Raw genomic sequence first — 18,745 nt, forward strand, 5'->3', positions numbered from 1 at the left:
TATTATTTTAATCACACCTTCACCTCCCTACATAGCACTTATGTGCTTCTTATTTAACACTTACTAATTTTCATTTGTGTGCTGCCCTGGAGTAGTCAGCCTGTGTCGGCATGTTGGGGGCCCACACCCCAGACCCATACCCAGTGTTAGGGACCCCCAGTGACAGAGACGCCTTGACGTACGGCCTGGGGGCTTAACCCTATATCTGCAGATATATGCAACCAAGATCTCTGTATTGTCTGATTATTATATGTATATTTCTCATTCAGTGTGCAATAGGGATACAAACTGTTTTTCTTTCCTAACCAGATTTACCCCTCCCTGTTGGCACCTGAATGACAGACCTCTGATTGAGCAGCTTACCAATAAAAATGTCCTACCATGTGGCGTCTGGGTCTCGCTCCCTGCTTCAGGGAGCTGGGCGGTGGGAGTAGAGATGACAGGCTGATGCAGCAGCACAGCCTCTCAGTTTTTGTACAGGGGCATAACCACGCCCCCTCGAGTTGGCCATGCCCCTCCCACTGGCCACACACCCTTATTTACTGGGGCTTTCAGCTGCCCTGTCACCAACTGGTCACTGAACACAGACCAGGTCCTCTACAGTGGTAGCTGGCAGAGTCAAGTACCCACTTTCATGTAAAGATGGCGCTGCAGCACAGGTATTAACCCCTTCAGTGCAGGGGCGTCCAATTGTCAGTGTGCGAGGGGGTCTCCGGAAATATTCCCTGGTGTAAAAAGAAGAAATCTATTTCCATGCGTATATTGTATTCCCAGCACACGGACACCAAAGAAGGAATCACTCTGATGGATAAACCCCATTTTGTTTTTCAGATTTGAAAATAGAAGATGACATCACAGGAAGTTCTCCAGGAGAAAACCGCATTCCTCTAACTATACATTCAGACCATCGCAGTGCAGATACATCGCCCGCTCCCTCCGATAGTGAGGAATGTGCCACTGATGACAGTGATGTTGGTACACCTAGTACATCTCCCAAAATATTTGCCTGTTGTGAATGTAATGAGTATTTTCTGTGGAAGTCAAAGTTAGTTAAACATCAGAGAAGTCACAGACCGTTTCCATGTTCTGAATGTGGGAAATGTTTTACACTGAAAGCATCACTTGTCAGACATCAGAAAACTCACACAGGAGAGAAGCCGTTTTCCTGTTCTGAGTGCGAGAAATCTTTTGCTTATAGAGGAGATTTTTTACTACATCAGAGACTTCACACAGGGGAGAGGCTGCTAACATGCTCTGAATGTGGGAAATGTTTTACAAAGAAAGCAAAACTTGTCATACATCAGAGAACTCACACAGGGGTGAAGCCGTTTACATGCTCTGAATGTGGGAAATGTTTTGCACAGAAAGCACATCTTGTTATACATCAGAGAAATCACACGGGTGAGAAGCCATTTGCATGCTCTGAGTGTGGGAAATGTTTTACATACAAATCAGGTCTTGTCCTACATTATAGAACTCACACAGGGGAGAAGCCATTTTCATGTTCTGAGTGTGAGAAATGTTTTGCTGTTAAAGGAAAGCTTGTAAACCATCAGAGACATCACACGGGGGAGAAGCCATTTTCCTGTTCCGAGTGCAAGAAAAGTTTTGCTTTGAAAGGATATCTTATACAACATCAGAAAATTCACACAGGGGGGAAGCTGCTAACATGCTCTGAATGTGGTAAATGTTTTACACAGAAATCAAAACTTACCAGACATCAGAGAATTCACACAGGAGAGAAGCCATTTTCCTGTTCTGAGTGTGATAAATGTTTTGCCGTTAAAGGAGATTTGGTAAACCATCAGAGACATCACACGGGGGAGAAGCCATTTTCCTGTTCCGAGTGCAAGAAATGTTTTGCTGTGAAAAGAGATCTTGTTGTACATCAGAGAATTCACACAGGGGAGAAGCTGCTAACATGCTCTGAATGTGGTAAATGTTTTACACAGAAATCAAAACTTACCAGACATCAAAGAATTCACACAGGAGAGAAGCCATTTTCCTGTTCTGAGTGCGAGAAATGTTTTGCTTTTAGAGGAGAGTTTGTGCTACATCAGAGACGTCACACAGGGCAGAAGCTGCTAAAATGCTCTGAATGTGGTAAATGTTTTACACAGAAATCAAAATTTGTCATACATCAGAGAACTCACACAGGGGAGAAGCCATTTTCATGTTCTGAGTGTGGAAAATGTTTTGTGATGAAAGGAGATCTTGTTGTACATCAGAGAACTCACACAGGGGAGAAACCGTTTCAATGTCTGGAGTGTGAGAAATGTTTTACACAGATATCACATCTTATTAGACACCAGAAAATCCACAAGAGAACAAGAGAAAATCTGGGAGATGAGTGACATAATACAGGCTAGCTGCAATCCTCAGGCACTACGGACAATTAAACATGAGAATATTTTAACATGTAATCTCTTATATATTTGGCTACATCTGTCACTCAAAGTGTGTGAGTGTGTGTATAACGCTCTGTTCCTGGACTTTCCTCTTAATGTGTGATTGCCTTCATCTGTGCTGAACACCTCTCTGATAAATTAACCTGTTTAAAACAGGTGATGGCAATCATATATTAAGGGGAAGTCTAGAAACAGAGCATTGTGTCCCTCTTGGAGAGGGTCATGTTGGGAGGTATGTGACAGAGAACCAGCCCAGTGAGCCCACAGACAGTGCCAGACACCCTCTGCCTTCCCATGTTACCCAGCACTGCTACCCCCCCCCCCCCCCCCCGCAATTCGCAGCAGCCCCAGGATTAAATGGCACATGCAAAACACTGGCACGGCTATGGTCGACAATGAAAAAGGTTGACATGAGTTTTTGAAGATTTATTTTTCATTTTTTTAATGTTTTCATATTCATTCTCATGTGTCGACATGGACACCAATGAAGTGCCACACTTATGTCAACATTTACATGTGTTGACCTTTCTGTGTTGATTTTTTCTTGTGGCGATTCGCGTCACTAAACCCCCCCCCCCCCGCAACCCCCACTCTTGCGATTCACGGCACACACACACAAACCCCGCGATTCGCAGCAACCACCCTCCGCAACCACCCCTCCCGCAATTCGCGACCCCCCCTCCTGCAATTCGCGGCACCCCCCGCGACCCCCCCACCCGCGATTCGCGGACACCCAAGTTGCAATACAGGGCATCTTTCATACAATTCTAACCATATTACTCATGTACAAACGTTCACAAATTAAGGGGGCGCAGCCCCTTACGACGGTGTGAAGAGCCCCCGTAGGGTGCGATGAATCACCTAGTAATATAATAAAGGTGTAATAAGGCTCCAGCAGATCACTCGGGTGGGGCGTGGCTTAGCAGAGCATGTAGGAGGCTGCAGGGTGAGAGTGCTCCGTGATATATCCATTTAACAATCCTGTGAGCAGGGACATAGGCGCCCCTAACCTGTATGTACTCACCCGTTTGTAGTGAGGTGTCCTGTGGCCGCAGCAGGCGTTTGGTGCGTCAGTGGTGGGATCCCTGGCCTGGTACACGCTGTCTCGCTGGCCTCAGCACGCTTGTGACCAAGCGCCATCTTGGAGGGACCTGACACGTGATCAGACCATCTGGCTGCTCTCCTGTCTCACCACCCCCGTCACCGGGCTCTTAGTGGGGTGGCTCTCCTGTAAACTACAGTAAGTGGTGGGACAATCCCTCCTGCACCCTCTTCCATCTGGCAGTGTGTCCTGCAGACGGCTGTTACACTGCCCTGTATCAGTAAGTGGGGACAGAGACATCCACGCTGTGGGGGATGCATAGCTCTCTCCTGTACTCTGCCCGGGACTGATTGCTAACCCAATGTGCTCCCCGGTACATTTACTTACTGGATCTCTCCAGTGGTCCACTACCTACCTCTATATACATCTTATCTGGTGTCATGGGGAAACCTGGACACCATGCTGCAGCTTCCAGGCTGGAGAGCTCACAATGTTCTGACCCCCCCCCCCCTCCAAGGGAGTGATTCATCTTCGGAGGCCACCCCTCTGGAGGTCCCTATACAAACAACGCAGCAGATGTTACTGGTTATATATCGGCCTCAGAGCAGCATGTTACAGATAAAATTGGCCAGGTACAGATTGAGAATCCAGGAACGGGTTGGTGAGGCAGAACACCGTACCTCTGACTTGGATGAGATACGGGATACCACTACTCCCCTGACAATACAGTTGCTGACTGATCTACACAGATGCTGGCGGTTAAGTCAAAGCTATCTGACAACGAAGGAGGCTGAGACGCAATAATGTGCGTCTGGTTGGTTGGCCAGAGAAAGTAGAGGGGTCATCCCCCGAACAACTTCTAGAGAGCTTGGTCCTCAAGCGTTAGCCGAGCAGCCTTTGGTCCCCACTCCTCTGTGGAGAGAGTACACCGGATGCCATCCAGGGCTCCCATTCCAGGTGCTCCTCCGCCCACTTTTATAGCCCGCTTTCTGCATTACAAGGACCATGACGCATTTCCGCTTATCCTGACTTTGCCCTGGATGTACAATAAAATGAATGGCCGTTTCTTCAGGTTAAGAAGAAACGAAGAGACCGCCAAATACAATCCTCCATGCTGTCTCCAGCTTGTCTGCCAGTGGTGTACGAGGACTCCGCTCATTTCTTCAGTTCTGCGCACAAGGCGGAAGCTTGGTTGGCCAGAGGAATTCGAGCTCCTGTCTGATAGAGGAAAGCATTTAATGTTCTGTTATTGGTGAAATTCTTCATTGGTATTTTATTCCTCAGTTCAACACGTTGATCCATCTTCTAAATGTAAATGGTTACAATATGCGCCTGGTTCTTATATTATATTATACGTTTCAATACCTGCAATATGCCTATGTCCACCGGAAACAGCCGCTCTTCCCTGGAGCAATTACTAGGATATAGTGTTTTAGGGGTTAATATCCCTACACCCCCTGGGTTCCTGTTGCCCTTGGTTTTTCTTTTATGTTGTATCTGGTTCTGATGGATGTGCAGGGTGGGGGGGGGGGGGGGGATGGTTGGGTTTTTCTAGCGGTTCTATGGTTTCCGCAATGTGTGTCTGTTTTACCGTTTGCTAACAATTCTTTTTGGCGGTGCTGTTATACAAGAGTTGTGGGCATGCCGTATACTGTATATCCGGGTTCTATAATAGATGCTGGTTTCCATTCCTTCTGCACACAGGTTACATTGTGTCCCTCTTGCATTACATACGAATATCTTTTTGACATGGCAGTGAGGGGTGACGGGCTTCATATACTCAGCTGGAATGTTCGGGGTCTGATCATGTGACACCAGCACTAATACTTACACGTTAGTAAATGTAAGGCAGGTATAGCTTGCCTTTCAGAAACCCATGTTACAGGTAGTAGGACAAAACCACAGGTAGGTTCTCTGTAGCATTCTACCTTATCTAACAATGCCAGCGGTGTGTCCATTTCAGTGAAGAAATCGGATAATTTCCATTAGTTCATAGTCAAATTGACCATTATGGCAGAGACGTTTTACTTAGGGCCCATATATATCCTAAACGTCTTCATATCCTTGCCATGTATGTCCCCGCTCCGTATAGTAATGAAATGCTTAATGTATCTATCTCTCCAGATACACCTGTTGCCTGTATGGGATACGTCAATGTCTATATGGATAGAACCCTAGATAAATGGAGCAAGACTTCTGCCCCAACGCCCTCTCCTACTCCGCTTGCAGCACTGGTTGCTGAATTAGGATTCGTATAGTTTTAGGGCATTCTCTAGAATTGATTTACATAGTAATTAAGGCTGAAAAAAGACGTTCGTCCATAGAGTTCATCCTATCTGACTTGTAACTACTGACTTGAGTGAGTCATATGTATAGGATTCTCTTAGTGGCCAAATATGTATCCAGTTCTGATTTAAAGTCATTAACAGTAGTTGCTGTAATCACCACCCCCCCCCCCCCCCCCGACAATGAGTTCCAGAACGTTACTGCTCTAATGGTGAAGAATCCTATTCTTACTTCAGTACGGAATTTCTTTTCCTCGAGCCTCAGTACATGCCCCCGTGTCCTAAGTATAGGCCTGTTACTGACCAATCCTCTCCAAGTTACATATGATTCCCAAACCTGTATTTGAACACACCAATCATATCACCTCTCAGACTCCATTTCTCCAGTGATAACATATTCAGCCTGGTTATCCTATCTTTGTATTCTAGTGATTCCAGACCTTTTAATAGCTTAGTCGCCCTTCTCTGTACCTGTTCCAATTCATTTATGTCCTTTTTAAGGTGCGGTGCCCAGAACTGAACACAATATTCCAAGTGTGATCTCCCCAATGCCTTGTAAAGAGGCACTATCACATTGGCATCCCTTGAATCCATACCCCTTTTAATGCATGCAAGTGTCCGGTTTGCTTTTGCTGCTGCACTTGAGCAGTGTGCACTATTACCCAATTACCTCATCTATGATGACCCCAAGTCCTTCTCTACAGCAGAATTCCCTATATATAATAACTCCATTTAGCATATAAGTAGCTTGTTCATTTTTGTTCCCATAATGAATTACTTTACATTTATCAACGTTAAACTGCATTTTCCCCATTTCCAGATTGATTACGTCACTTTGTAGTGTACACTAATTTAGCATGAGTGTCTCCTGACTTGGCCCCTGTAGTGCTGGAACCCAATATCTCCAACATGGTATTTCCCATCACTCTGCGCTATTGGTGATTTTGGACACTCATAAAAGGAATGCTGCCCACAAGAGGGGATTCAGTATTGGATCCCGGCATTCAAAATCCCGACGCCGTAATCCCGACTGCCAAAATCCCGACAAGGGGGGGACATGGATCGCCCCCCTTTGCGGGCTCGCTGCTCTCGCCACACAACGGGCGCGGTGCCTCGCTACCCTCGGCACACTAATTTATTCTCCTTCCGGGGGTGTCGTGGACACCCACGGAGGGAGAAAGTGTCGGGATTTCGAACGCCGGGATCCTGACCGCCGAGATTTACACTGCATCCCACAAGAGGCTGTATAGCTTATGACTAAGTTTCCGATTGATTGCATGAGTTGGGCTCTGGCTAGGAAAGAGTGGTCCAATTATCTGCTGGATAAATCTAAACGTAGGCTACTTCTTACTCAACATGCCTTATATTCACAAGCAAATGTAGCTGGCCGTTATCTACATACTTATAGCTGGCGGGGAAAGGCGTGCTAACTCAAGCAGCAGATCCGTGACACAATATATATAATAATAATATACGGCAATACTCTACACCCGACATTGCTCAGGTCTTCTACTCTTATTACTCTATATGCGTCCAGAATTTCCTACACGACACAACAACTGCTGGCAGATCTCTCACATTGACCTACTGTGGCTCTCGCAATCCGCTGTTGCTTTTATGGATCACTTCGGAGGAGGTAGAGGCTGCCATCACCTCATTCCCGAATAAGAACAGGGAGTGATGGTGCCCCAATTGAAGTTTATAAGAAATACTGTGATGTTTTTGTCCCCTACTTGCTGAGTGTATTAATGCCTGTTATGAGGATGGCAATCTGCCCCCCTTCTATGCTAGAATTATTGTACTCCCAAAACCGGGCAAGGATCCCACTGTCCCTGACTCCTGTCGCCCAATCTCATTATTATCTACTGATATAAAATACAGGTCGGGCATCCCGTATCCGAATTATTCTAAAAACCGTGTTTTTTTGGAATAATTAAAAAAATATTTTGTTGTTTTTTTCCCCCCAACCCTCTTTTAATACTTACCAAGTCCTCCGGCGTCCATAGCAGGCCTTCAGCATCCTCTCCGGCGTCTCCAGCAGTCCCAGGAGTGCTTTGCGCGAGTGCGCGCCGGTGACATCACCGGCGCGCCTGGGAACTTGCGCAAAGCACTCCTGGGACCGCTGGAGACGCCGGAGAGGATGCTGAAGGCCTGCTATGGACGCCGGAGGACTCCATGGACGCCGAGGGACCATCGGGGACCCACCAGGGGCAGGTAAGTATGGCTAAAACAAAATTATTCCAAAAAACTGAATATTCCCTTATCCGGAATGCTCGTGGTCCCGAGCATTTCAGATAAGGGATACTCAACCTGTACTAGCAAAAGTTTTTGCAATGCGTATGAACCATGTCATCAAACAGGATTTATGCCGGGTAAATCAGTCATTCAGAATTTGTGCAGGTTGTTTTGCCATTTGCAGGGAGATGGTGCCGATGGGTCGGAGGCAGTGGTGGTATCCCTGGATGCTGCCAAGGCCTTTGACTCAATAGAATGGTCTTACTTATGGTGCGTGTTTTATAAGCTGGATTCAGTTATTATAAGCCTGTCTATAGGCTAGGGTATCTATAAATGGCTTCCTCACTTCCCCCTTTCTCCTGGGTTGAGGGACTAGACAGGGCTGCCCACTGTCACCGGCCCTTTTCACCCTAGCAATCGAACCTCTGGCCTGTCTTATTAGAAACTTCCCATATTGAGGGTAACACCATTGGCAATCACATCGATGTCATTGCTTTGTATGCTGATGATATGCTCCTTATCTTAAATGACGCTGGCCACTCACTTGCTTGAAGTGGTGAATTTGTTTGGGTCCTTTTCAGGATTACTAATTAATTGGGACAAATCTAGTATTCTCCCCATTTTGGGAGTTATCCCCATAATATTGCCCCCTGCCTCCCCACTTCAGTGGTCCCTCCATTTCAGATACCTTGGATTATGGATCACTCCAGATGTTAAAACCTTCACCCAGCACAATATTGATCAGGTTACGTCTGAACTTTAGAGGGAGGTTCATATTTGGCAGAAGCTCCCCCTCACTGTTACTGGTCGTATAAATCTTTTTAAAATCAGTGCACAGCCTAAATATTTATTTAGAATAATTTTAATAGGCATTATGGTGTGTGGCATAATAGGTAATGGACATTACGGTGTGTGGCGTAACATGTAATAGGTATTATGGTGTCATTTTTTTTTTTTTTCAAATAAATGTTTTATTGAAACACCATGAAATGACATCTTACAGTGTATATTCATATAAATTGTCTGTGACAAAGTAGATCCAAAGATGACAATTTAACATCATTGTTCAATGTTTTAAGAATAATGTGGAGTGTCAATACAAATAAATACAATGACCAGCATACAATAAGTGTCTCTCATGCCTCTTATTAATGAGTGAATGTTTATACATTTATTACTTCCTGGGGCCCTTAGTACGAAGTACCAGACAAGAACATTTCCTAATTAATTGTTTAGCTCAATCGGTAGATCCCCGAAAGAGTCCTCAACATGTACCGCCGGACCAGGGAATTGATGAGGTTGTAGACTAATCAAGACTTCATGTAATTCCTCTGACGTTACATCCTTCATGACGATTTCTTTCTGATTTTGGGACAGTGGGGGAAGATTAGCTGCTGATAACAAAGATTCTTGTTTCTCTATGTTAATGGGGAATTCTCTGTATAAAGTTTTAAAGTATTCTTCAAAGTGGGCAAGTATGTCTTTTGTTTCAAACAAAGTTCTATGGGAGGCTGGGTCCATTATAGCCATAATGAAGGATTGTTTTCTGTAAGGTTGTGACATGAGGGAGAGCAGCCTACCCGATTTGTTACCCCATTTATAAAACATTTGTTTCGTGTAATCTAATTTGGGTCGTGCTTGAGCTGTTAAAAAGGATTCAAGAAATTTTCTATTGTTTAAATAGCTATCTAAATTTGAAGCAGAGCTGAGATCCTGATAATTCCTAAAAGAGCGAGTTACCTCTTGTTGTAAATCCCGATACTGTTTTGCGGTGTCTTTTTTACGTTACGCAACATATTGTATCACCTGACCTCGCATTACCGCCTTTGAGGTTCTCCAGAACAAAACTATTTCTTCCCAATGCTCTAAATTGTCGTCACGGAAATTGTTCCAAGACTGTTTGAGGAAGTTTTTAAAGTCCTCTGAGCTTCCCAGGTAGCCTGGAAATCTCCAAAGGTGGTCCGCTCCCTCCCCAGAGCCCAACCACAGACTCAGTGACACCGGAGCATGATCCGATATGCGAATATCGTGTATGTCCGCTTGGCGTACAGCAGACATTAACTGATCAGATACCAAGAAATAATCTATCCTGGACAGTGTATGGTGCGCCCCTGATAGATGCGTAAATGATTTCTCTGTATCATGTATCAAACGCCAAGGATCACTCAGCTGTAGGTTGGTTTTTAAAGTCTGGATATGGAGCCAGGAGGGGGGTAATGAGCCCAATAAAGACAGGGATTTATCCAGCGTGGGGCTATCTACTGAATTAAAATCCCCTCCCATTATCAACTTGTAAACCATGCGGCCCGCCAGAATTTGGGAGATCCTGGACAGAAATCTTTCAGGTGAAACGTTAGGAGCATATAAATTTAATAGGGTAAATCTCATTCCCTCCATCTCCACATCCAAGAGCAGGAAGCGACCCTCCACATCCTCCACAGTGTGGAGGACTTGATATCTAAGATTTCTATTGAGTAGAATGGCCACACCCCTGCTTTTGGTTCTATACGAGGCCGAGAAGCATTCCCCAATCCAACGTGCCCTTAATATGGAATCGCTGTCCCTTAACCAATGTGTCTCCTGCAACATAGCAATATCAGGCCTATGTTTTTGTTTAAGTGAGTGATTACCTTCTTACGCTTTATGGTGGTATTCAGGCCATTGACATTCCATGACAACAGCCACAAGTGTGGGTGGTCCCGTCACGGTGTGGGATTATTTAGTCCTGCAGACATGGATCGACGCTATAAGGAGTTGGCCCTGAGCTAAAAAAAAAGGGCATATGTTAGACACCAAATTGAGTTGTCGAAAAATCTGAGATTGTGCGGCAGCCCTGAGACACAAACAGAAACATTGACACTTTCATAAGATAACATGAAATATGAAAAGACGAATATGAAAGACTATTTATTCGGTATATGTCAGGGACCACAGGCTTAACAGTGGGTAGTGGAGTGGAAGTGAGACTTTACCAGCACCTAAGAGGTTAAACTTCTCCTCTCCTCCTCTACCCCACCTCCAGGCCAGGCATTTCAGTTTTGTTGGTGCTGGGCAGGAGCCAGTTGCACCTTTACAGAGGAGCTGCTATATGCAGCCTTACTTCATTTACATTTATCATTCTATATTTACACTAAGTGTCAGTGACAGCAGCAGCGTCAGACACCAGCACTGCTGCTCCATCACCCGGGCCCGAGCAGCTGCAGCACCACTCAAGGGTGTGTGGCCGCAGCTGGCCCCGGGCACTCTGGATGGCGGCAGCCAGGAACTGACAGAGAAGGTAACACGCTCTCTGTGATGGCGCATAAGCGTCTGTAAGCAGCCCTGCACGGGAGAGAGAGTGCGGTCTATAGTGATAAACCAGATATTTATCTGATAAGCTTAGATATGATAAATAACCCAAACCAAATATATTTACTTTATTACCTTTAAATATAACGGCAACGCTGAAATGATTGCACACCCACACAACCTTTTTATAAAATGTATGGCAATGCTTTACTTAAAGAATAGCTTCGTTACAGGTATTTGCAAATGCAGACTAACACAAGAAACATAAAACTGACTAGCTAATACTTAAACAGCAATTCTAAATCAAATCAAAATGGACACCTTTCAAGGACAGTGATCAGCCATGATTAAACCTCCTTCATAATTACCTCCAGCCCCCCCGTGCTTGCTGGTTCTTCCTCAACTGCCTTAACCACTCCCTCTTTATGCCCAATATTTATACTTTATTCAGCTCAGTTATTTCATTATTCATATGGCCTAAAATGTGATTGGATCAGTCCTATTGAATTAATGATATTATAATCAGTCACGTCATTTCAGACTGGTAACTAGGAAGAGAAATTTCGAGGTCTCGTTGACCTGGAGGCCTTGGGGTCTACGCATGCGTACCCCGTTATCTGGTTAGTTCTCATTTCTAGACAAAACTGTGCAGACTGGCTGTCTGCCCTTGTCCTCTGTTACATCAATAAGACATTCTTAAACCCAGAAATCCAAAACAATATCTCATAAGAAATTACTTATTTCAGCAGTATTCTGACTCCACACGCCATCTTGTAACGAGATATGCAAGTCATGCCTAACAAAATGGCTGCTGCTTCTAACATATAATAACTGTTTAGCGCAAAGGGAAGGCCTCATACGCAGTGAATAGTACATTGTGCAACAAGCTAAAGTCATCTGCAGCAATAATAACAATATTTGAGAAAACAGAGTATAACAAAAGTATATAATTATTGATGCGTTATTTCAGTTTTAACAGTAGCACCGGTAGCGGTGCCGCCCGGCAAATGAGGGATACCCACCATTTTACCGGCACTGCATGAGAGATACTTTCCCTGGCGGCCATTTGTTAGCAGGGGGAGTGGTCTCTCCCCACACAGCCACTCCGCTGGGGACAATAGGAAAGGATACTCATGCAGTTCCCGCCACTGCTCCCTCCTGCTGCACATGGAGCCACCCGGGGTTCCATTCCTTCACTGCCAGGATGCATCTCCTACAGGACAAAGGCTACAGTTTTTGTGCTCCAGCCAACCATAGCTGCGGCAAAAGAGGTTAGTGCCATTTGTCTACATTGTTTGCCTTTTGTATGCTTGCTGTGTACTGTATTAACACTATAACTGCCTGCAGAAGATATTGTGTTTGCTGTACCATATAGACTGCCTGTATATTTTATAGTCCTGACTCACTGCAGTCCCTGATCATGTGTCTAAGGGTAAATCCAACAAGGCAGGGGCACCAGCATTGCTGTCATGTACAGTCTGTAATGCTGGCCTATTCCCCAGGACTATATACAGGATTGCTTATGCGTCAACTGCTACAATACACGGTGCCATGCCTTCAGCCTCCTCTCAGGAGCCTGCTTGGGCCTCATCACTTACACAAATAATTGATACAGTCTCAGCAGCACCACTCCTGAGGCCACCTTTGGTCAGAGTGGCCCCCCGCATTGGATACTCCCTGGGTGGGGTCGGTATCTGCCGCTACTCAGCAGGGTGGGCCCGATAGACGCAGGGCCTTCATCAGGGACTCCCCCCACATCCCAGCCCTTCCGTCAGCATGACACTGACACAGGAGGAAGATGATGAGGAAGACGTAGATGATGCAGTGGATGTGGGGGACAATTTAGATAGGGCAGACCCCCCCCCCCCCCATCCCGTCTTAATGTATCAGCCTTGGTTACAGCAGTAAAAGAGGTCCTTAAATTAGAGGACCCCTAAGCGCAGTTTGGCTTTATTCCCAAAGTCGGAAAACCTGACCAAAGTCATCACTTAGGCATGGGAGGTGCCAAATAGGAGGTTTAACTTGCCTAAAAGAGTTCCTTATTTTGACCCCCTCCACCAGGAGGAAAGAGTTCACTGGGAAATGCCACCCAAGGTACTCGCACATGTGGCGAAGCTGGTGAGATCCACCACGCTACCCATTCCAACCGCGTCTCTTAAGGACCCTGCTGATAGGAAGTTGGAAAACTTCCTAAAACTCATTTACATCACTGCTGGTGCAGGGGCTAGGCCTTCCCTGGCATCAGCCTGTGTGGCTAAGGCCTTAACAGAGTGGGCAACTACTTTCATGGCTGGTGCTGCCGAGGGTGTGCCCGCAAGTGACCTGCTACCCACTATTAACATGGTAAATCAGGCTGCACTCTATTTGGGGGAGGGAGCCCTTGATTCTGCCACCCTCACCTCTAGGGTGTCAGTTTCGGCTGTGGCTGCCCGCAGATCCTTGTAGCTGTGCTCTTGGATGGTGGACCCTAAAACTTTAAAAGCACTTCCCTTTGATGGTTCCCTTTTGCTACTCTGTAACTGCGGTGGCAGCTTCTAAGGTAGCTTTTCTGCCATCCACCCCTACTTATCCCCAGGTTGCCTTACAGTCCTTTTGCTTTCAGGGCTGGGTTAAGGGACAGGCCTTCTCTAGATACCAACCCTAATGGGCCAGATCCTTCAAGCCTAAGGGTAAGCTTCCCTGGGCCACCAGGTGCCTTGTCCCTAAGTCAGAGGGCAAACCCTCCACATGACGGGGTGGGCCTCCACCTGGGGGATCCCAAGGTGGGCGGTCATCTGTTGGGGTTTTCGGCCATCTGGCTGGAATCCACGGTGGATGCATGGTTTAGGGATGTTGTCTCCCAAGGCTACTCCCTAACCTTTTGGCATCGCCCGCCAAACTCATTCTTTTCCAAAAGCTTTGGAAAAGTTCAGGACTCTGGAACATTACCACCCAGAAGCTCCTTCAGTCAGGAGTCATAGCACCTGTCCCATCGGCCCAACAGGGCTCGGGTTTCTATGCCAGCCTCTTTCTGGTCAAGAATCCAAACCATCCCATTCTTAACTTAAAAAGGCTCAAGGCAATAAGTCTGTTTGTGTCCCAAAGTTCAGGATGGAGACACTGCGATCCATAGTCTTGGCCCTAGAGCCGGGAGACTATATGGCTTCCCTGGACATCCAGAATGTATAACTGCATATCCCCATCAGGCCAGACCACCGCTGGTTTCTGCGGTTCATACTTCAGGACTGTCACTTTCAGTTTCTGGCCCTGCCTTTCAGCCCTTTCGACTGTGATGGGCAGCTGCTTTCGCAGCCAGGGTGTCCGGATACTACCCTATCCGGGTGACCTGCTAATTCTGCACTCCGCAGAGATTCTCTGGGACCATCTGACCATAGTGGTGATGCTCCTGGAATGTCACGGCTGGGTCATAAATTGGCCCAAGTCCTCCATGCTTCCAGCTCAGTCCATGATCCACCTAGGAGCCAGGTTGGATACCATTCATTTGAGAATCTACCTGCCGGAAGACCGCCGCCGGACTCTGGAGTCCCGCATCCGGCATCTCCTCTTGCTCAGACAGGTGTCAGTGTATGCCTGTATGAGGGTCATGAGGTCAATGTTATCGACCTTCGTCATGGTGGAATTTGCCCACTTCCACTCCCGCTCTCTGCAGCGGGAGATACTCACCAAGTGGTCAGGGTCCTACCACAATATCCAGACGCAGATGCTAGCCTTATCACCAGCTGTATGTCTCTCACTCTCCTGGTGGCTCATGGACCACCACATCACTGTGGAAAGACCATTCTGGATCCTCTGGTGGACCCTCCTCACTTGCCAAAGGTCATTTAAGGGCCTTTGGACCACGCTGGAGGCCCAGATTTCCATCAATGTCCTCAAACTGAGGGCAATCTTCTGGGCCCTTTGCTTGGCGGAACCCTGGCTCAGTCAGTCAATGCAACGAAGGTGGCTTATCAACCACCAGGGTGGCACTCCCAGTCGTGTCATGGTGGAGTCATGCCCCATCTTCCAATGGGCAAAGAAAAAGATTCCTGTTCTCTCAGCGATCTTAATCCCAGGAGTCCTCAATTGGGAAGCGGACTTCCTGAGTCATCAGACCCTGAATGCGGGCGAATGGGCCCTCCATCCATAGGTGTTCCAGTTACGGGTGCGCCATTGGGGCAGGCCCGAGGTGGACTTGATGGCATCATGCCACAACTACAAGGATACCCTGTACGGATCCAGGGGCTTGCATGGTGGACGCACTGTTGGCTCCGATTTCCTTCATCCCGCAGGTAATTCACAAGTTGAAGGTGGAGGGTGACACCTTGATCGTAGTGGCTCCATATTGGCCCAGACGAATCTGGTTCTCGAATCTGCAGGCCCTGTCAGTGACCCCTTTGATCCGTCTACCTCTACGCACAGACATGCTCTCTCAGGGACCGGGTCTACACCCGGATTTGCGGCATCTGGCTTTGACAGAGTGGCTGTTGAGATCTCCCTATTAAGAGCCAGAGGCTTTAACAGGGGGATTCCAAAGGCAAGGCTGCATGCTTGTGAAGAAAAACAAAGCCCTCATCCTCATGTGAGCTAGCCTATGGGCGTCAAATACTTGGAGGGTGTGACCCTTGGACCAATGAGAGAAGACTTTACCTGATGCATTATGTGCTTTTGGAGACAGTGTATAAATATCTGCCACTTGGATCAGTTTTGGTAACACTCTGAAGACTTCTACTTGACGACGAACATCCTGGATCCAGGGGGCACTTGTGTGTGTATGTATGTATGTATGTATGTATGTATGTATGTATGTATGTATGTATGTATGTATGTATGTATGTATATGTAGGTTGTGGTTCTCTCTTTGCTGTAATTATCTGTTGGCTGTCCTATACATACTTTGCTGTTATCTTTACTTTGCTAATTAAATCTGTGCGTTGGACCACAATACAACAGTATATGCTATTGTACTCTCTTAAAAGTGATAAAGTGCACATAACCGCACCAGAGGTTCGCTATGCTAATAGATGCAGCTTGCATCTGCGACAAATATCTTGTCATGCTTAAAAATAATTTCCCTTCTACAGTTACTACTGTATGGCATTTGTTTAAGGGGTACTAGTGTCACATGATGTATAAGGGGGACTACTGTGTGGCATGTGGAGTGCTAGTGTGTGTAATAATGTGTAAGGGGTACTACAGTATGGAGTAATGTGTAAGATACACTACTATGCAGCATAATGTGTAAGGGGCACTGCTGTGTGGTATAATGTGTATATGGGGCACTACTGTATGGCATGTCTATAAGGAGTGCTAGTGTGTGAGATAATGTGTAAGGGTTACTACAGTGTGGAATAATGTGTGAGACACTACTATGCAGCATAATGTGTAAGGGGCACTACTGTGTGGCATAATGTCTATAAGGAGTGCTAGTGTGTGAGATAATGTGTAAGGGGTACTACAGTGTGGAATAATGTGTGAGACACTACTATGCAGCATAATGTGTAAGGGGCACTGCTGTGTGGTATAAGGGGCACTATGTGTGGCATAATGTGAAAGAGGCAATACTGTTGTGCATGTGTATATGGACTAGTGTGACGTGTAAGGAGTACTATAATGTGGTTTAATGTGTATTAAGGGCAGTACTATGTGGCATAATGTGTAAGGGGCACTACCATGGGGCATGTGATAAGGGGCACTACTGTGTGACATTATGTGCCAAATGACCAGTTTGTCACTATTTTAGGCGTAAAGAAATTGTAGATTGCGCTTTGTCTTTGGTTGGGTATGGGGGAACATATGTTGTACATGAATGATGGTAGAATTAACGCAGTGGTAAACTTTTAAATGCTTTTACTAAGTAAAATAAGTGATAGATAATGCATACAACAATTCAGTATCATAAACAAATTGAATGTCCTTAAGACTGACAGATCTGTAGTCTCGTGCTATGGTCTGTACACCGGGCCCTGAGCGCGTGTGTCAGATTAATGGCAACGATCTCCTGATCTGTGAGTGAAAGTTAGGAACAGTGTCCAATCTGTTCCCAGTTGAAATAAATCTCTGTCCACAGTTTCTTTAAAAGTTAAGAGTTATCTAAATGCGGCGTCCCGCTTATCAGATAAATTATGTCTTCGGGTACCCCTTTAAAAGCCCGCTGGTTTGTTGCTGCAGGTTTTCAGAGGAGAGGGACTGGTGCAGCTTAGGGGTGCCGGCGTCCACTCTCAACTGATAGCCCCAGATGGTGAAGGTGTTGCACATGTGTACACTCCATGTTTAGATTTGTTCTTGTGCGCTATTTTTTGCCAATGATTGATTTAACCTCATTGTGTAGGTTGAGCCCTCTTGGTGCAAATGTTTTATGTTTTTACATTCATTTTAATTCTGCTTTGTTGATTTTATGTGTACAGTCTTCCACCCTCCAGTTTGGATGTAACAATTCTATACCCACAATTTTCAATGATTGTGGGTAGGGTGGCCAATCCCGGGATCATTATCGGCGGGATCCCGGGATCATTATCGGCGGGATCCCGGGATTTGGCCCCCAAAACACCGGGATTGGTGTATCCAATCCCGGGATTTCAGGATCTGCGCAGTCTAATGCTGGGCAGCGTCTGAGCATCGCTCAGACGCTGCCAGACTTCCCCTGCACCTGGCAGTGCGGCCCTGCGCAGTGTGATGAGGTCATAGGTCACGCTGCGCAGGCCGCACAGACAGCCTAAGAAGTGTCCTGCGTGCTGGCTCCCGGAGACCCCACTACCCACCCGGCTCACTGAGAACTCTCTCCCCCACCCGGCTTCCTGCCTGCTCCTGTCCTAGACAACATGCTGGCTGGCTCCCGGAGACCCCGCCTACCCACCTGTGGGTCACTATCATGGTGAAGTTTGAAGTGTCTTGAGATATTGTGTTCCTTGTACCCTCTTTTTATGTTCCTTAAGTGCTCGTATATACGCTCTTTTAGTTGTCTGGTAGTTCTGCCAACGCATTGTTTGTTGCACCCACATTTCAGGAGATAAATGACACCCTTACTGTCGCATGTGATTTCTTGCTTTATTTTAAATATTTCGTCATTGACAAAGGATTTAAAGTCGGTGGTGGGTCTGGTGCTTCTCTGTTTTTGGTTGTTACAACCGGCAAAGTTTCCACAATAGAAGAAACCTTTTGTTAGGGGGGCACTGATCTATTGTTGTTTGTATGGCAGGTTTTGGGGGGATTTGGTTGTTTATTAACTTTTGTTTTAAATCAGGTACCTTTTTGAATATAAGTTTTGGTATTTGTGGGAGATGGTCTGCCAGAACTTTATCTTCTAATAGTATTGGCCAGTGTTTGATTAGAATTGTCCTGATTGTTTGGAGTATTGTGTGATGAAAAGTACCTCATTAAGGATTGGATCTTTATCTGCTCCTTTATCTCTGTATTTCAATAGGTCTTCTCTATTGGTCTGTTGAATTTGTTGAAAGGCTTCACTGATTTTGTTTTCTTCATATTGTTTTTCTTTGAATTCACTGGCCAGT

General features: G+C 46.1%; 1 protein-coding gene across 1 annotated transcript; it reads left to right on the top strand.

Moving 5' to 3' along the window:
• Positions 1-381: 381 nt before the first annotated feature.
• Positions 382-2,720, top strand: LOC146007431 (uncharacterized). Its single transcript, XM_083145781.1, has 2 exons — positions 382-424; positions 832-2,720. Exons 1-2 carry the CDS (start codon positions 382-384, stop codon positions 2,352-2,354), a joined length of 1,566 nt encoding a protein of 521 aa, XP_083001907.1. The 3' UTR covers positions 2,355-2,720.
• Positions 2,721-18,745: the final 16,025 nt, after the last annotated feature.

Source organism: Crinia signifera, chromosome 6, assembly GCF_055691185.1.
Source record: "Crinia signifera chromosome 6, ASM5569118v1, whole genome shotgun sequence".
Classification (NCBI taxonomy): domain Eukaryota; kingdom Metazoa; phylum Chordata; class Amphibia; order Anura; family Myobatrachidae; genus Crinia; species Crinia signifera.